The sequence below is a fragment of the Marmota marmota genome, unplaced genomic scaffold (genome assembly GCF_001458135.2).
Source record: "Marmota marmota marmota unplaced genomic scaffold, marMar, whole genome shotgun sequence".
In the NCBI taxonomy this organism is placed as follows: Eukaryota; Metazoa; Chordata; class Mammalia; order Rodentia; family Sciuridae; genus Marmota; species Marmota marmota.
In genome coordinates, this window is record NW_026000142.1 from 32,285,481 (window position 1) to 32,306,658 (window position 21,178).

Sequence of the window (21,178 nt, forward strand, 5' to 3'; positions counted from 1 at the left end):
ATATATATATATATATATATAAATTTTATTCAGTTGCAACAATGTCATAATAAAATGTGTAGAGTAAAGCTTTCCTACTGCTACTTAGTATTCTGTAATATCAATGAGGGCTGTCTGAGCTCCAGAATGCAATGTAAATTGCAGAAATCACACTGATATGCTATTTCCTTGATAAGTAAACATCTGTTTCAGATGATAACGGTTTAAAATTGCATCTGCTTAGTATAGGAAAATACTCAAATGCAAAGCATGACTAGAGAGCAATTCTTTTTAAAATACAAGATTTAAATAAAATGTACCCTCCCCCAGTTTTTAAGGTCACATAGCAAAAAATAGAATATATTGACTATTTTAGGCAGTATGCACTTTCCTCAGAGTATACTATTTTCTGTCCATGGTACTTTCCTATCTGTGAAGTTGGTTCCTTAAGGGAATGTTATACTTGGTTAGTAAAAGGCTTCTTTTGTGAAATATATTGTTTCTTTTTTAGTTCTACTTCTTCAGTAAGATATAAAACAGTTTTTCTTTATAGAAAACTAGGTAAATTCTGAAACTTGCTGGATAGTATAAATAAGAATATCTTTAGAGAAAATAATGATCTACATAGTAGAAAATTAAATCATCTTCAATGAACTTAAATATTATCCAAAGTTTTAAAAATTTTTTCTTGTTGAACATTTATAAATTTTATTTTAACTTTTGAGTGGAATGAAAAAAATTAAAATAACATAAACATTCTCCCCAGAGATTTTATATTTTACTGTTATTAAAGTCTTATTTCTTTAAAGAAACCTCTTATTAATACAACATTGGTACCAACAGAAGGTCTTTTATAAGTCTGTTAAAGACAATACTTAGCTGCAATAGCTACTATAAAAGAATTTTAGGACAATGGATATTCATATCATTCAGGAGAAGAGTAAGAAATTATGTATTTACTGAAAAAATACAAAACTTTTCTTCTCCTTCTTTGATCTACCACTGAGCTACACATTTCCAGCCGTTTATTTTTATTTGTTTGTTTGTTTATTTATTTTTCTTGGTGAGACAGGGTTTTGTTAAATTGCCCAGGCTGGCCTCAGGTTCTGAAATAGCTAGGGTTACAAACATGTGCCACCACACCCTGCTATTTTCTCTTCTTATTAGTCATTAATACAGTTTGATTACTCTTACTCATTTTTAATTTCCTCATAGTCAAAATGTTAAATCCTTTTATATATCATGACTTCTTTTAAAAAAATATCAAACCCCTGAGGTGGCACATGCCTGCAGCTTAGGGGGCTGAGACAGGAGGATTCTGAGTTCAAAGCTAGCCTAAGCAATGGCAAAGTAATAAGCAAGTCAGAGTGAGCCTGTCTTTAAATAAAATACAAAATAGTGCTGGGGATATGGCTCAGTGGTTGAGCATCCCTGAGTTCAATCTCTGGTACAAAAAAAATATATCTCTATATATCTATTTATATTTATTCTAGGTATACATCATATGTCAACATTTCATTTTACCTAACCCTTAGAATTGACAAGAAAAACCTACTGTCAAACTTTATGTTTGCTTGGTTGGTTCTCTACATTCATGTTTCTCAAAACATGAATAAATTTTCTTTTGCTCTCTTAAGGTATTGATTTTTCTTTCTGGTAGATGAAGAAGGCTTCCTGCCTTTCTTTTGACCTTCTTGGTCCTTGTGAGATAATCTTAATTAAATCAATATTTGACATTTACATCAATTTGTCTAACTTTTCTCCTTATTGAGACAATTGGCATATTACATGGAATTCTTGACTTAATTTTGTTTTTTTTTCAAATTATTGAAAGTGTGATGATTAAGTTTTTTCAGATGAGAAAGAAAAAAATTGGTAGTAGTAATGATGCTTTACTTTATGATTTTCTAAGTACGTATCTCTAATTGTTCCCAACATTTCCGTGAATACTAAAACCCTTCTCTTGTTTGGTCAAACACATCATTACTTCTACCATTTTTTTTCTTTCTCATCTGAAAAAACTTAATTATCACACTTTCACAGTTGAGAACTCTACACATATCTATAATATATGGATGATATAAAGGTTCTTAGAGTTTTTATAAAAAGTCTAATCATATATTCAAAGTTAACAATTGGATTCCAATAGATTTTGCTTTTCTCTCCAGTGCATTCTAGAGATTATATTAGTCCTTCCCCCTTCTCTGCATATGTATTGTGGTGGAGAAGTCAAAGAGAAGGAAGATTTACATTCTATGCCATCACTAGTCTTAAATCCCTCCTGGCTTCAATCTTAAAGGACCACCTGGGTCTTTCAAGGGCACACCTAGGTTTTCTCATCTATGTGTGGCAGGGGGCAGTGTGTGTTTGTGTGTGATTATTCTCTAGTAGAGTACATCCTTTAGTAGTTTTCTGAGAAAGTAAAATTGTAGTCCTCCCCCAAATGATTTACACAAACTTTATACTTGATCTATAGTGAATGAGTACAAGTTTAGTTTGTAATCCTTTCCATCTGAAATTTTAAAGACATTTCTTGACAGGTCCTTTTATTTTAAGCTTCTATTACTGCTGTTGAAAAATTGTTTATACTCATATCTTGGCTTCTTTGTATATAATGTATATAATTAATTAAATATCCCTAGAAACATTTGGGATCTTCTTTATATCTCTTGTTTTCTGAATTATAATATTGCATAGTACAGGTCTGTTAATTCATTATCTTTCCAATGTGGAAGTTTGTTTTCCTCAATAAGAGGGAAAATATGCTATGTTTGAATAATATTTCTCTTCATTTCTCTCCTTTCTATGGAATTCTACTAGTAACCTCATGAGTTATAAATCACTTATTTTTTTTTTTAACAATTATAAGTTTTTTGTTTTTTTCCCTAATTTCTCCTCAGGCAAAGACCATTTTCTTTAAAATGACAGTTCATAACCTTTGGCAGGTTTTCTCTTTCTTGATTGTCCTTTTTTGAGCAAAATGTGAGAGCCATTTACTTAGGATAGTAATAATTTAGCAATTAAATAATAATTTTAAATTTATTATTTGTTTATTATCTTTTATAACTATATAAATTCTGTGGGTTTTTTGTAAATAAAAATGTCTACTATTTCTGTCTCGGTGTATGGATTCCATATCTTATTTAGGAAGCTGTCTCTATACATTCCACCAAGGTTATACATATATTCTTCTAAACTTCACTCAAGTATTTTTATAATTTAATTTTTAAATTTTGACTCCTTATCTTATATTTATTTGGTTAATGGTATAATCTAGGACTATATATTTTTTTCTTACATATTAAAATTATGGCAAACTATTTGCTTAATAAATTATGTTTTCCTACTAAATGAAATGTCTGTTTCATTGGACTTTATAAAATTTACTTTCTTTGAGCAACATATGGACTGTGTATATTATCCCATGTAAATATTTGTCCAATTTGTGTTAATACAATGTTATATTGAGCAAAATAATTTTATGAAAATTTTTAATATCTGATATAACAAAATTTAAATTTTTTGTTTGGTAAGATACATAGTGCCTATAATGTAAACAGTATTGTTACTAGTTGATTGGCCTTAATCATCGATAGTGTTGGATGATTTCTTCCTAAACCATTAAAAATTTTATAAATTTATAACAGTTTTTCATAAAATAACACTATAATCATCAGTATTAAAAATGGTGATAGGTACAATGACAAGTTGGGTGGTGTTAGATGATTTACAGATTTTAACCTTGAATGGTGAACAAGTTGCTAGGTATTTCTGGATGAAATGTTTTCACTGCTCTGAGTTTCTTTCACTATAAAATGCAAGTCATAATTCCAATTATTTCATATCTATATCTCCTATTATTTGGAGGCAAATTACCCAAGTAATGTAAAAACATTTAAAACAAAACACCATGTCTTTGGTATATATATATATATATATATATATATATATATATATATATATATATATATATACCTTTTGTTAACTATCTACATCTATACCAAAGGGAGCATTCTTAGCTAATATTCATTCGGTGTCCTATACTTTGTTATGTTTGTTCATTTGTTGCAGTATAAAAATTATACTCCAATGTTATACCATGTACCAAGTAAATTTAAGGTGGGTTAAGGAGTGCTCAGGGTCTTGCACATGCTAGGCAAATGTTCTACCACTGAGATCCAGCCCTGGTCCTTTGCTAACCTTTAGTGTTTCTTTCTTCATTAAAAAGCCTCTCTCACTTAAAAAAAATCAGAATATCAAATCCCAATGCAACTATTTGATAGATTTCTGAGCAAAGAAGACATTTTTGAAAAATATTGAGAACTACCACTTCATATATTAATCTCTGAAAGTCTAAAGTACTATGGGCCTTAAATGAAGCAATTGCAAATTCTTTGGTGCATGTAACACTAAGAAGTATTCAAGGTAAGTTCAAGAAATTTAATTTATTTAGCTTTTTAGTGGTCAGTCAATACCCTACAGAGATAGATCTGGCTCAGAGTCAAGACATGAAATATTTTATATTTCAGTAATAGACTATTTTTCAGTTGATGACTTCAATTTTAAATTCACAGTGAGGGAATCCAGGACTAGAAATCAATTTCACTGATTTTTAAACCCAAGCAATTTAAGAAAGTCTGGTAAATTCTAGGGAAACCATTAGCTACACAGAGGATGCATTTCTATATAGTGAATCACATAAGGGTTATTTTGGGAAGAAGAGCGGTCTGAAATACTGTAATAAGCTTATGTAAGAGCTTTTCAAAACAAACTGACAAATGTAGGACTCCTTAAAAATGCCTTTTCTTGGTTTAATACCAAAAGGCAGAAAAAGAAAGCATCTTGGAGAATATGAGATTAAGGAACCTGAGAAGTCCCTAGGATAATATGGGGGATGATTAGAATAATGACAACTAACATTTCTTAGCCAGAGTATCAAACACCTTCCACTCATTATTTTCACTAATCCTTAAAATACACTGTGGTAGGTACTATTGTTATACATGGCAGGAGAGTCCTTTTTGGTAATATTATAGTGCTACCACTCTAGAAAGCAGTATGGAGATTCTTCAAAAAACTAGGAATAAGACCACCTTTGACCGAGTTGTCCCACTTCTTTGTTAAAATCCATAGGATTTAAAATCAGCACACTACAGTGTAAGGATGGCCTTAGGCCTTAGAGTAAGCAACTTCATTTTAAAACTCCAGTTTGAAACCTGCAGTATCACCAGGCACACCTAATAGAGCCCTCCAAATAAGGCCCTCAGGCACAAACAAGTCACTTCTCCCCATCCTGACAAGCAGAGTGAAGTCTCTGGCATGTTGCCCTAGCCCAGGTAAGAGCAAGAAGCAAGAAAATCGGGGTGAGGACCACCAAACCAGATACTTTAACCTCAGGATGAATGACATCACTAAGAAATCTGGTAGCAGTTGATAGAAATTAAAAGGGTGGTCAGAAGCCCCCAAAATTAGTATAAATGATGGAGCAAATGAACAGACATTCAGCTAGCCTACACCGATAAACACATGCCTGAAAGCCTGATGAGGACCTAGACTGACATCCCAACTTTTCTCATCTGCCTGATCCTTTGCGTTGTTCTCACCACTCTCAAACTCTATAGAAGCCTCTTGACTCTGGTGAGAAAAGAACTTCTCCCTATGACCCTCTCCTCAACCAGCTGTCAGCTCCACCCCAGGTTCCTGACCTGATCATCATGGTCTGAGTGAGTGTGCATCCGCTGGACTTAAAGCCTAAGGCTTGAGACTTTAGATCTGGCTCTTGAGTTTAGCACACAGAGGGAATGTCTGTCATGGGCCTGTCATGATTAAGAGTGTTTGTAGCGCTTAGAATTAATCTAGAATTGTTTGCTGTGAATTGATTATGTCTATTGCAGTGCCTAGCGTTAATGATTGTCATTTTCTTGATTAAGAACCTATAGAGTGAAGTTGTATTGAGTGATTTGAGTGAATAAAGCATTGAAAAGGGCAGAAGCATGTGGACATTCTTTATTTCTCCCTCCTGACTGCATAAGTCGCACCTTTTGCCATCGAGACAATCAGTGGCACAACCACATTAATGTTTATAGCAGCACAATTCACAAAAGCTCAGCTAAGACTCAACCTAGTTTCCCTTCAACAGATGAATGGATAAAGAAATCGTGGTGGTATATATGCACAATGGAGTGCTACTCAGCCTTCAAGAAGATAACTTTATGACATTTGCCAACAGATGGATGAATCTGGAGATTATTATGCTTATAAGGTCCTTGCTTAGCATCTGGACAGCCATCTTAAGGAAAAAGTTTTATTTTCTTGCCCAAGAACGTTTCTGAGAAAGGCTCACTACTCCCTAATTCCAACCCAACCCCTAACTGCCCTCCCACATTAGGACTTGCCTGGCTCTGATTCCTGAGCCTGCCCCATAAAAGTCCCAGAACTCAAGCCTGTTTGGCCCCTCTCTCCTATACAGAGAGATGGCCTTCATTTGTCAGCTCTGACAGATAAACTCTTCTGTGTATCTCCGCCCGGTCTCCATCTTTCATTTCTCGCTTACGTGTCTCTGTCCTGGCTTTCCCTTCAATGCTAAGTAAAATAAGCCAATTTCAAAAAATCAAAGGTTAAGTACTATTCCTATTTTTGCTTCTATCAATTAAGAACCCAAACCTAGAAAATTTGAGTAACTGCCTGACATTTTGTATATAAAAATTGGCATCTGTAAGTAATGTTTGAAACAATATCATTTTCTTCTTTAAGCCTCACTGAAACTTTCTAATCTATCATCAAAGCCTTTGCATTTGAGCTTGTGCTTATTCTAAGCATCCTTCAGTAGCATAGCATTCCAGGCAGTCTCTAATTTTTATTTGGAGTTGATACGTAAGTCCAACTTACTTCATATTCCTAGAATTTCTCTTAAAATGAGTCTATGAAATTGCTTATTGGTATCTTCCCATTGTTATCTCCTCTCCAGTGTGTCAAACATCATACTATATGACCATTGCTTGTGTATATTCTTCTTTGTTTTGGGGGATTAATAACTCTGAAAAAGCAAAACCAAATCTATTTAGTGTGTGTGTGTGTGTGTGTGTGTTTCTCCATTCTAAATGATGTATTTGGAAACATACACATATACACATACACACTTACATAAATTCTCTTTGCTATTCATCCTATGTAGCTGCTATTGTACCTGACTTGCTACCACCTTTCTATTTTGTAATGTAAAGGTTTGATATGCGAATAAATATCAATAACTGTATTAGAAAGTAACATATTGATCAGTTAAAACTTAGAAAAATTTACCACAACAATAGCACAAGCAAACAGCATTCTTTAGAATAAAAATAACTAAAATGTTTTAAGTGGAATGTTAAAAAAACATTAAAGCAATTTTACTAAAAAAACAAAAAAAATCTATTAGTATAGACAGGCATATATGTTCATGGATAGGAATTATTACACGTGGAGATGTCAAGTCCCTAAAAATTACACATTGTAATATAATTCAAATAGATCTTTGTGTAGAATTTTCTTTGCTTTTCAACAGTTTAAAAGTTACTTTCAAACGTTTTTAAAATAAGTAGGCAAAACAGTCCAATGTAGAAAAATAGAACTTAAAATTGGAATAGTTGAATACAGATGGCACTGACAAATCCAGGGAGACATGTCAATGAGATCATCCATAAACCTTTAGTCAGACTAAAACCTACTTGACAATTTTCACTGATCAAAGTGATATTTCATATTATTAAATGTTACGGTTGGGGTGCGAGGTTTTCCCCAAAAGCTCACATGTGAGATAGTGCAAGAAGGTTCAGAGGAGAAATGATTCAGTTGTCAAGGTTTTAACCCAATCAGTGACTTAATCCCCTGATAGGGATTAACTGAGTGGTAACTGAAGTGGTAGGTTGTGGCTAGAGGAGGTGGGAATTAGGGCTTGGCTTTGGTATAAATTTGTATCTGACCAGTGAAGTCTCTCTCTGCCTCTTAGTCATCATGATGTGAGACGGTTTCCTCTGCCACCTTCTCCCACCATGATGGTCAGCCTCACCTCAAGCCCAGAACCTCCAGGACTGAGGAATGGGGCTTTCTATGGACTAAGACCTCTGAAAACCATGAGCTCCTCAAATAAATCCTTTCTCCTTTACAACTGTGCTGATCTGGTTCTTTAGTCACAGCAGCAAAAAAGCTGACTAAAACAGTAAGAAATGAAAGTTTATACCACAAATGTTTCCAGGAATATTGGTTGACTGTTGCTTCTTTTTGTAATACTGGGATTCAAACCCAGGACCTTATGCATGATGTGTAAATGCTCTTAGAGGGAGCTACGCCCCAGCCCTTTTTATTTTATAATGAGATGGGGTCTTGCTTAGTTGCCTGGGCTGGCCTTGAAGTTGTGACCTTGTGCTTTCTTCTCTTGAGTAGCTGGGATTACAGTTGTGACATTGGTTTAAAGCATTAAGTATTACCTTTCACATCACAAAAGAACTAAAAGAAAATAGAGATAATTATGTACCTAAATTGGACATGGGCACAACATAAGCAAATAAATAAAGAAATAATAAAATTATTTGTAAATTTGACCTTAAAATTTTTGCATTTAAGTTCATGAGGGAAAGTCAGGGATTTAAACAATCTTTTTTAAAGAACTAGTCTCATCCTTTGTTCACATGTTATTTTACCAATGCTCATGGACTAAACAGCCACCCTCTGTACTTTCCATTCTTATCAGTAACCTAAATAACTTCAGATGCCATGCATAAAACCTGGTGAGGCAGTATTGTATGCTGACTGAGAGCATAAGCTTCAGCATCAGACACAACTAGGTTTGCCTTGACTTTGCTGCTGAAGGCACTAAAATCTTCTGACCCACATTTCCCTTTGTGCAGGTTGCAAGAAAATGAAGCTTATTAGATGTTATTACTGTGTTTTTTTCTTTTTCTAGTGGATGGAATTTACAAGGGATTGTAAATTGCTGATTCTAGTTTATGTTACTTGCCTCACAAATATTACTATATCATAACTGAAATCTAGATTCAAATTGAGACTTATAGATCTGAACTCTAGATCTGTAGTCTACCTATATAATATACAGTTTTACCCTGCTTGAATCTCCCATGTACAATATTTCAAATACAAAAATCTCTAAAAGTCTTAAATAAAGAGGAGTACCCTGTTTTAGGGTAGAAATGCTCATCATTGTAAATATTGATACTTTAAAATTCCTTATTAAGGTTTAATTATTCTTACATTAATCAATCTTGTTGATCACAGAGCACTGGACTCCCATATGATTTAACTTTGTAGAAATTTCCAGTTGTTCTGCTCTCTCCTTGCTCTCTTCCCTATAATTTCAGTGAATTGTTTTCCTACTTGACATCCACAATCCTTTTTTCCATCTATCATCATATTGTTTTGTCAGCCTGGAATTTGACCCTCCCGTTACCACCTTAGACCTTGCCCATCTGTCAAAGCAGTCACTAAGTGTAACCTGTTTCACAAAGCCCTCCCCCATCCCCTGATTCTTACAGATGTAGCAATGTTTTCCAAAGCTGAAATCTCATGGCACATAATTCATTCTCTTGGTTATGAATTTTTGTCATAATTCTTCTTTTCATGATGGTTATTAAAGTCCCTCCTCAGAGAAATGGCTAAGTATCTAGCAACAGATATGGTATAGTTACCAATCACTCCAAATAGCCCCAGGCTGTATACACCTGGGTGAGCAAATATGCTTACTTGCTAATTATGAGATGGACCCATCTACATAGACCATATGTTCCCTCAGATCAGCTTCCGGATTCACTTGTTCTCCATAGTATCCAGATTTTTAACACAGTGTCTTATGCATAATATAAATGTTAGTATTTAGTACTGATCAATGTTGGAAATATAAGAACGTATGGGTAAAAACAGGGCTTTTAGCTCCCTTTTGTGGAGCAAATTTTAGATGCTCCAATAATAGCTGTTATTATGTTCTAACTGAAGGTCTTCTATAGTGATTTAAAAATTTTCTCTTTGAAGAAAATTTTCTCTTGTTTATTTTTTTTAAACAAGTCAGCAGAACAAGAGAAAAAAAAGATTAAATGAATATTTACATAAAGAATTTGGATATTTCAATTTGCAAACACCTTAAGACATACAGTTATATAATCCAGTTCTTATTTAACAGAGAAAATACTTTGAGAAAATAATTTTTCAGAAGTCTTTTTATGTTTATCTTGAACAAGACAGAAGACTAATTCTTCTGTCTTAAAAGATAAGACAGAAGGCTTAGATTTCTATCTGATCAGCACAGGGAGTCATTTATGCCCCATACTTGGGTCGTGGACTTAATAAAGTGTGTTCATATACCTAAAACAGGTCTATATTAATCACAGAACTATATATAAAATATACATCTATATAAAATAGGTATTGAAATACCTGGTAACAGGATATTGTTGTTGTCATTATAGATTCCCATCATTTCTGCATTAAATTGTTATGCTTTGCAAACAATTTCCAGTGAGATATTGAATCAAATTTCTGTCTGACTCTCCTCTTAGGTTGATATTAATGGTGGTGTGTTTTTACTCAATTATCTGAAAATATTTGAAAGTATAGCTTTGTATATTTCTGTGATGGTAGAGGTTTATTTGTTCTGGCCCATTGAGAATGCAAACTGAATTTCCATTCTCACTGAAACTAACTTCAAGCTTCCAAAGATACTTACGAAAATTAATGATTTATTAGGGCTATTTTATCTGTAAATATATATAGCCAAGAAAATTAAGTCTCATACAAAGTTGGGATTATAATGCTTGCTAAAGTTTCAAACACCAAGCTTAGGAGAATAATTATATCAAAGCAGTTACTACATGGATGCCTGCTGGCAAAGAATAACCCTATTAAATACATCTAACTAATGAAAAAATGCAGAGAAGGGCTAGATGGCCTATTTTCAGGGTATAATTAGAAACCTTAACATAAATTGGGGAAAAACTCATCTTTACAATTAGAAAAGCTAATTGGTTTGATCTAAATCTTGAAGAGAAGTAATCTTGAGCATCTTTCTCAATAAGTGCATGACATTTGATCAATCTTGAATATTCTTACTGGTTTGGATGGGATCCAATGTCCCTGTCTCAAATCCTCTATCACAACTTAAAGGTGTTAACCATGTGCCAAACACAGTGCTCATTTGTGTTTTACATTAAGTCATGGACATTCAACCAATCATTAGCAGAGATAGTCCAACAAACTATTATCATTTTCTAGTACAACAAAGAGTCCAAAACTTAATAGATCTCACATTCTGACCCACTGAATTAATCTCATGCTGAGATTAAAATTTATGAGTTACTGCTATAAGGAAGATGAAACATTATTAGAGAAAATAACTAAGTGACACATTAATATCAGAAGCCAGCATAAATATGCTTGTTTAATAAGTGAAAAAGGGCATGGCTACTGAGTATAAAAAAGTCTATCATTCTCAACAGAAAATTTCAACACCATAAACATTACTTTTGCATTCTATACATTGTAATGCCAAAACAGAAATAAAAATTTCATGAGAAGAAACTGTTTAATGGTGATTACCTAAAATCCACGACATCTTTTGATATAAGTGTATGATACATTTATGTTACACATTCATGTACATTGTCTTAGAGAAGTTTTTGTAGGTCAATTCTTTTAGAATAGGCCAAAGTACTCATAAAACAAAATGCTTAGATGAATAATATGAAATATCAAAATGAAGTAGAGCATTACAAACATTTTTTTTTATTTTCAGAAAAATGCCTTATTTATAAGAGACACTGTTTTTCTAATACCCAGGTCAAGAATTATAAGGAGTAAAAACACAATTAGGTAAGTGAATATTTCTAAAACAATTTACATTGATTCCTTTTTGCTTCTTTGTTTTCCTATTAAATTCTTTATGTTAACTGACAACAAAAGGAAGTGAAGGTAAGTCTCTGGATCACAAAAACAAATAAAATAAAAGCTATCTATATGCCTAAAGTGCAACACAAAGTTGATTCCATATTTCTACATGGACAAATCAAAATCTTGCACTTTAATTTGATGTTTTCTACTATCTGCTTATAACAAATATGTTAAATAACTTTTCCTTACTCTGTCAATATATTCTTTCTAATTAAGTTATTTCTAAAAAGAGTTTAATATTTATTGCATACTATTAACTGTCTTTTATATATCTCTTATAGCCCAGCTTCACATAGACATTTAAGTTAGAAATTTGGTTATTGTTTAATGTTGGGTATAACTAAGTCAAAAACAAGTTGTCTGGAATATTGCTACCAAAAAGGCACATGACTGTAAATGACTCACATTATATCACATATTCCATGTTGTTCCTATCCTCAACCCCCAATCCTCTGCTCAATAACGAATCTGGGATCAACAGTTGGTCAGGGTCAGTTCACTAAAGTATAAATACACTGACTCATAGGTTTGAAGCAAAATAAAGTAGCTCCTTATTGGCTCCTTCTTAAAAAACAAACACGTTTTATGTGGGACTGATGGGGGAAAGAAAGCAATACTGTGATTAACAGTATCTATTCATTGACAGCTAGCTGCTGAAAACTAAAATAATTGTATTTATAAACTTTGAGGTTAAAAGAGAGTCAAAACAAAGTAGCTAAAACCACACATGAGGACCAGGGATGTAATTCATAGAGGATCTGCCTAGTGTATAGTGGGCCCTGGGTTCAACCCTTAGGACCTTGGGGGAAGAGGGTGTGGGGAGTGGTATTAAAGCTACCCATTGATTTCTTCTCTTTATACCTGAAGTTTAGAGTCATAGGAAACCAAAAGCCATGAGTTTTATGTATAATCATTCATTCTAGTTATTCGTTCATTCAATAACGTGTGTGTGTGTGTGTGTGTGTGTGTATTACTGGTGATGAAACCCAGGGTCCTAGCCAGGATGGATAAGCACTGTACCAACTGAGCTATATCCCCAGCTCTCCACATGCCTCTTTAAGCAACTCTATGGACAAGATTTTCTGCCAAGTGCTGTGATACCAGGATGAATAAATATATTTCTGTTTTGAAAGTTGTTCAGTTCTTATGGAGGAGATGAGCATGAATACAGGTAATTTAAGTAAAAAAAACAGTATAAATTATGCGAATTATGGTGAAAATAAGTGCAAATTTTGTGAGCTATAGAAGAGCATAGACAGAAAAGGAGACAAAATGGGGGGAAGGTGAACTCAGACCAGGGAATATGTTGCTTGATGCATCTATGGGATCCTCAGAATCCTCTGCTGTCCCTATGCTTCTATGCTCTCAGATATATTCTTTAGTCTTTCCCTTGCACCCCTCTCAGAGTAGCTGTCACATAGGCTCTTTCCCAGGTCTCCTGTTACCTGGCTTCCAACTGGGTTTGATCAGGCACTGGCAGAGATTGGGAGGAAGTTGGAAACCAGTGTCTTTCTTCTCAAATTAATTCATCTCAGGATATATTTCTGGTGTTTGCTATGTCTCTTCCTTGTCTCCTGTTCCTAGCAACAAGCTTGTCCTGGTTTTACCTCTTACTATCCTTGACCCTACAAGAAGAGTAGCCTCCTTCTGCTGCCTCACTGTCCCCTCTTTGTTTTCTCAGGTTCTTTTATGAGTGTATAATCAATTGCAGCCCTGCATTTCTTCTACTTGAAACACTCAAGAGTGGTTTCTATTTTTCTGGTTGGACACAAATGCCTGACTGAGTCTGAATTCTGGAAAATTTGGGCACTAGATTTGGGATTAAACTACCCATAGGAGAGGGAATGAGTTCATGTGAGAAGTTAGTTAAAAGGGTTGGTGGATTAAGGATGGAACTCTGGCAGAGGTGGCAGGAGGTAGAGGAAGCACAGATTTTTCATTGAGTCTAAGAATGATTGAGTAGAACCAGAAAAATGGGGCATTCTCTTGAATCCATGGGAAACAAATATCATATAGACCCAGAATTTGTCAGATAAGGTTTCTGAAAGCAGATAAATCACATCACAATTCAGACCAGAATTGAAACCTAAGTCTCGTTGTTCCTTTCTAGTAACATTGTGATTCCATGCCCATAATCAGTCATTTTAATAGTGTGACATTTGTGCTGTTTTCCTGGGTTCAACTCACTTGTTTGGACTTTGTATGCTCTTTGTAGTTTTGTTTCCTTTCATGTAAAGCCAATATAAACTATTACTTACCTCACAGGTATTCTAAAAATTAAATGACATAATAGATGAAAGGTACTTAGGATAGTGTACAACATTTAGAATAGTTAAAATTATTGAGCCTTTGGTGAAATTCATAAAGGTTTCAGAGCTCCCAGATTTAATCACAATGTTATAAAAGATAAGGTAATCATTGTTGAGCTCATATTATTATTATGTGTTTGCTGATGCTAAAAATTTTATTTTTGCATGTTGAAATAATTTGCTATTTGTTGAATTTCTTTTTTTAAAGAGAGAGAGAGAGAGAATTTTTTAAATATTTATTTTTTAGTTTTTGGCGGACACAACATCTTTGTTTGTATGTGGTGCTGAGGATCCAACCCGGGCCGCACGCATGCCAGGCGAGCGCGCTACCACTTGAGCCACATCCCCAGCCCTATTTGTTGAATTTCAAACTGAATTTTAAATTTGACTATTACTTTAGAAATTTGTTCAAATAATTAATTTCTTTATAAAATGATTTTTATACTATTTGTTTCATCTCAGCTTCCTTTATTTAAAAACTACCATGGCTTCAGTGAGGTTTTATGATTAATTCTCTAGTTGTTAAAATTAATTTTCTACTTATTAAAATTTTTAAAAATTTAAGTAAGATATTTTTTCCTTGAGAAAATCTTCTGAATCTTTGTTGTCACCCTTTATGTTCTTTCTATTTTAATTTTTCCCATAGGCTTTAAATTTTTTCAGTACCCTAAGGTAAGTAAATAAAGGGGCAAATTGTTAAATGAATGGTTAATAGTGATTCATTACCTTGTGCTTTTATAATTCATCCTTAGATATTTTATTCACATTAAAAGCAAAGATTTTTTAATACAATATGTAAGTTCAACCAAAATTTAGTATTGTAAATTTAACTTACCTTCAGTATCGGCTAGTCCTACGCCCACTCCTGGCTGTTTTACAGGCTCTTGTCCATTCTGTCCCATCTTCCCTCTTTTGTAAAAAAAATCAGAATGATATATTTAGTTATGATCCCCTGAATGAAAAGGAGGAAGTTGTGTATATATATAAAAAAATAACATTGTGTATTCAGACCTGCAATGAATAATTTGAAAGGCAAATATATTAATACGTAAATGGCAAATATCATGTTAATTTTAGAATAGGAACTTGTTTATTGTTCCTATTTAGTCAAAACAATATCTTGAATCAGACCATCATTACATTTTTCAATTTTGTTTTATAATTTTCCCATTTAAAAATTATTCACTTAACTGATACATAAAATCATAAAATTGCTCTTATGAATGAGAAACCATGTGATATCTTTTGAATGCATATATATGCACAAAGTCTGCACCAGGTCAAACATGTCCATCTCTTCAAACATTATAATTGTTTTTCATTTTAACTCAAGAAGATTTTATAACCTTATACTTTGAAATAATGATTTGTTATAGATTATTTTGTGAGAAGGGAAATACTCAATGAAATAAGCTTTGGAATGAATACTATAACCTAAATAGATATTTCTTAAAGAAAGATGTATAAGTGGCCAACATGTACAGGGCAAAATGTTCAATGTCACTAGTTATCAGAGAAGTGCAAATCAAAGTCCCAATGAGATACCACCTCACTCTAGTAAGAGTGGCTTGACAAATCCTGGCAAGGATGCGAAGAGAGCACCCTTTCACTGTTGCTGGGTGTAGCCATTGCTATTATCCATTAAGGAAAATAGTATGGAGGTTCCTCACAAATCCAAAGTAGAACTGCCATATGATTCCATAATTCTCCTACTGGGTATATATCCAAAGGGAATGAAATTGTACATTGTACATTGAAAGTAGATTGAAAACATGCACACCCATATTTACTGCACAACTATTCACAATAGCCAAGAAATGGCAGTGTCAAACTCTATCAACTGAATTGAAAATATGGTACATGTACACAATGAAATACCATTCAGTCATAAAAAAATGAAATTCTGTGATTTGCAACAACACGAATCATATTAAAAATCGTTATGTTCATCATTATCCAAAGTACATGTATAAATATATGAATTGGTGTGAATATACTTTGTATACAACCAGAGATATTAAAAATATGTGTAATAAGAATTGTAATGAGTTCCACTGTCATATATAAATAAAATTCTAAAAAAAATCATTATGCTAAGTGAAATGAATCAAACACAGAGACAATTTCTGCATGATCACCTCATATGTGGATTCCAAAAAAATGTTGATATCAGAGAAATTGATAGTAGAATGGTGGGTACAAAAGCCCCAGGAGAGAAGGGGGAAGGAAGAGTATGAAATAGTTCTATCAAAGAGTACTGAGTTTTATTGTGTGTTATTGCATACTAGGGTGAATACAGATAATGATAGCATGGTTAGTATTTCAGAAAACCTAGAAAAGGGGTTTCCATATATATTGGAATCACATGATACTACACAAAAATATACAATTTTTATGTATAAATTAAAAATAAAGACTGCCTAAAATTGTTTATATATGCATATTTTTAAAAATTATTTAATAATTTTTTATGTATGTCAGAAGAATGCATTACAGTTCATATTACACATATAGAATATAATTTTTCATATCTCTGGTTGTACACAATGTAGAGTCACACTTTTCATGTCTTCATACATGTACTTAGAGTAATGATGTACACCTCATTCCACTGTCTTTCCTACCCCCATGCCCCCTCCCTTCTCCTCCTACCCCTCTGCCCTATCTAGAGTTTGTCTATTCCTTCCATGCCTCCTCTCCCTACCCCACTATGAATCAGCCCCCTTATATCAGAGAAAACACTCAGCATTTGTTTTTTTTGGGGGGGGATTGGGTAACTTCACTTAGCATATCTTCTCTGCCTCCATCTATTTACCTGCAAATGCCATGATTTTATTCTCTTTTATTGCTGAGTAATATTCCACTGTGTATATATGACACATTTTTTTTTATCCATTCATCTATTGAAAGGCACTTAGGTTGGTTCCACCATTTAGCTATTGTGAATTGTGCTGCTATAAACATTCATGTAGCTCTGTGCCTGTAGCATGCTGTTTTTAATTCCTTTGGGTATAGACCAAGGAGAGTGGTAGCTGGGTTAAATGGTGGTTCCATTCCCAGTTTTCCAAGGAATCTCCATATACTTTCCATATTGGCTGCACCATTTTGCAGTCCCACCAGCAGTGTATAAGTGTACCTTTTTCCTCACATCCTTGCCAACACTTATTGTTATTTGTATGCATAATAGCTGTCATTCTGATAGGAGTGAGATGAAATCTTAGAGTAGTTTTCATTTGCATTTCTCTAATTGCTAGAGATGATGAACATTTTTTCATATATTTGTTGACTGATTATATATCCTCTTCTGAGAAGAATAGAGGACATAGAGACTAACCCACAAAATTACAATTATCTTATATTAGACAAAGGTGCCAAAAACATACGTTGGAGAAAAGATAGCCTCTTCAACAAATGGTCCTGGGAAAATGGGAAATCCATATGCAACAAAATGAAATTATATCTCTCACCATGCACAAAACTCAACTCAAAGTGGATAAAGGAGGAATTAAACCAGAGACCCTGTGTCTAATAGAAGAAAAAGTAGGCCCTAAACTTCATCATGTCAGATTAGGCCACAAGTTCCTTAATAAGACTCCTTTGGTGCAAGAATTAAAATAAAGAATCAATAAATGGGATGGATTCAAACTAAAAAGTTTCTTCTCAGCAAAAGAAACAATCTGTGAGGTAAACAGAGAGCCTACAACTTGGGAGCAAATTTTTATCCCTCACACATCAGATAGAACACTAATCTCTAGGGTATATAAAGAACTCAAAAAGCTAAACACCAAAAAAAACAAATAACCCAATCAATAAATGGGCCAAGGACCTGAGGAGACACTTCTAAGAAGAGATATATAATGCATATATAAATATATATATATATATATATATATATATATATATATATATATATATACACACATATAATTTCTTTTCAGATTCTTCCTCTGTTTTCAGACTGTGCTGAGCAAACTGCCTTTTAAATTCAGCTTCTGACTTTGCTCTTTCTTACTATGTGGAATCTAAGGCAAAGTACTTGGTCAAGATTGTTTTTCTTTTATAATATGATAATATGATAATATTATAATATAATATGGCAAATATATATGAAGGGTTTAACACAGTGCCTGAGAAATTATAAGCATTTAATAAGTACACTGTATTAATAGTGATATATATATATGTGTATATATATATATATAGTAGCCTTAGACTTCCATTACAATCTGTCACTCATTTTAACTTTCAGCCTCAAATTTTGGGAAAGCCACTTATATAATGAGTTCATGTTATTTTCAAAACTGAGTTTAGTATGCAGATAATGTAACAGCCAAAAGACTGTAGGCAACTTCTTATTGCTTCAGCCAGAGTAAAGACTCCATGGCATATAAAAGATTTTGAGATTACTTGCATGTGTACTTTGATAAGACATTAAAAATAAAATTAAGTCTCTTAAATCCTCAAAAAAAGCTGGCTGAACAAAAGAATGCCATGGTATTTTACTTTCTAGACAGTAATTTTAACATATCAGGATTTGCTAACAATTCTGATTTACTCAAAAAGTGTCTAGTTTGTTGAACCTGTTGAAAAATGTAACTATACATATTTTTTTAAGAATCCAATTATATCTCACTTGAAAAATGCTCTAAAGATCCTCTTATCATTCTACTTCAGAGAAGATGCTGAAATATATTTGCACATCATAAAAGAGGAACTGATGTAAATTTAAGAATAATTTTATCTTGGTAACCACTATATTGTTCCATTGTGCCAATTCAAGGTTGAAGATTTAAACACATATTTGTGTTAAGAGATTATGTGAAGACCAAGTGCATGCAAATTAAGTAATTTCTAACACTTATGTGTATTTGTGTGTGTGTATGTGTATATATATATGGTTTGCATGTGAACATATAGTGTTGTTTGAGCAATGCATAAAACTGCAATTCATGTAATTGCTTCAATGAAATTCAGGTAGTTAAGATTAAAAAGTGAACTCTGCTTTCTATTACCATTAGGAAGAAAAGCTTAATAACCTAGCAGTAATGTTCTCTTTAGCAGTATACTACACTGGTAGAAAGAGCCAAATCATCTTGTTACTGAGTCATCAAATTCAGTTGAAAATGAAGATCTTTTAGTATTACCAATCTAGCAGAGCACAGTATTGAAAAATTACTATCTGTATACTTTGACAAGCTTTAAAAAATTATTACAAATTTTAGTAATTGTAATTGAAATAAAGTTTTGATAATTTTAGATTTGTTGTAGTCCTAGATTTCACATTTTAATATCTGGCAACAGTTTTGTTGCTAATGAAAACCTATTTAAACGTAAGATACTTAGCCAAAATGCATAGTTACTCAATTTTAAAGATTATACAGAAAATCTGCAGCACAGCAAAGCTAGTGAAGAATAGAGGAAATGCAACTGTGGGTGTGTGAAGAATGTGATTTTTCTAAATTCTCAGTAAACTATTTTCAGCTCAGCACATTTTGACTGTATGTTTTTTGTAATTTATATATTTCAATCACCAAATATTAATTGAACATTTACATCAACCCAAGCAGTAATTTTATTAGACACAATGGGGCATATAATAGAACTAACAAATAGTATTTCTTATACATATCATATAATATTTTTAAATAGTGAATTTTCTTTGTGCTAATATCGCAAAACAATACTCTCCCAAACAGTTAAATAAAAGCCTCTTCTTGATTTACAAGAGAAACAGAAAACAGGGTGGGGGGCACAAAAAACAAATTGTCATATGGTATGTATGTAAAAAATACATAATCTCACTTCACACATTCAATATTGATGGAATTTCATCATTTACTCTCTGTAAGTCAACTTTATTATCAATGTTAAATTACATATTTTGAAGGGTCCAAATAAATTGGAAGGATATAAAATTAATTACAAAATCTTTATATGATACAGTTTAGAGAGAAATGTAATGAATTTGCTGAATTTTTTTAAATTTAAAATGGATTATCAGAAGCCAAGGACTAATAAGATCAAATTCCTTTTAGGAATAACTTCCAATAAAATAAAACAATTCTATTAAATCCATAGCCTTAGTGTCAAAAACAAACACAAAACCCCTCATATGGACAGGTGATACAATAAAAAATTGCTTAATTCAAGTTGGGAAAAATGTAACTTGAACACTACAAATCAAACATGTTATTCATTGTGATAATAATCTGCTTTCCCTATTATTTTAGTTTTGTAAACTGAACAATTATCTATTAGAATTATTCTGGAGATAAAAAAGAAATATTTATAAAACCCTTGGATATTAAAATAAGTAGAAATTCCACTCTCTGAGAGACTTCCCTCAGCACTGGAGAAAATGAAGAGTCTTTAATAACAGCCCTGATCAGGGTTGGCAAACTCTCTCAAAGGCCAGATAGTAAACATTTTGGGTGGTCTCTGTTGCAACTACTGGATTTTGCCTTGGTAAAGCACAAGAGCAGCATCTGGCAGCACATAAGTAATGGTCATGGCTGTGTCCAATACAACTTAGTTTGTGTTCATCTCGACTTCATATGATTTTCAAATGTCCTAAAAAACTTCTTTTATTTGTTTTTAAAAAGCATTTTAAAATTCAAGAACCAGTTTAGCTCTTAGGCCTTACAAAACTAGGCAAAAGTCTTTATTAACCCAGTGGCCTAGATTCTGAGATCTGTATGGTCCAGTGGTGTTTTGAAAATCCACAAGACTATGTAAATTGAGAGGAGAAGGAAAGGTCTGGGGTTTAGATTTTGATGCTGGAACAGACATTATCTATATATTTATCTTGAATGCTGCTAAATTTTGCCACCAATAGGACTAAATCTATTCTAACACATTCTAAATACAAGCTGCTTGAGTTTTACATGTGATTTGCAGGATGATTTTCTTGAAGCTTAACATATTATGAATGAGCTTTTCTGGGAGTAGTTACTCAGGGA

The 21,178-nt window shown here is 33.0% G+C and overlaps 1 protein-coding gene across 3 annotated transcripts in view; it reads right to left on the reverse strand.

Moving 5' to 3' along the window:
- The window catches only part of Pclo (piccolo presynaptic cytomatrix protein), a 418,833-nt gene that overhangs the window by 27,428 nt on the left and 370,227 nt on the right, over positions 1–21,178 (reverse strand). For all 3 annotated transcript variants that reach the window (XM_048786243.1, XM_015488416.2, XM_048786242.1), the window contains one exon: positions 15,055–15,128. In XM_048786243.1, the coding sequence (XP_048642200.1) occupies positions 15,055–15,128 (74 nt within the window). The remainder of the gene's footprint in view (positions 1–15,054; positions 15,129–21,178) is intronic.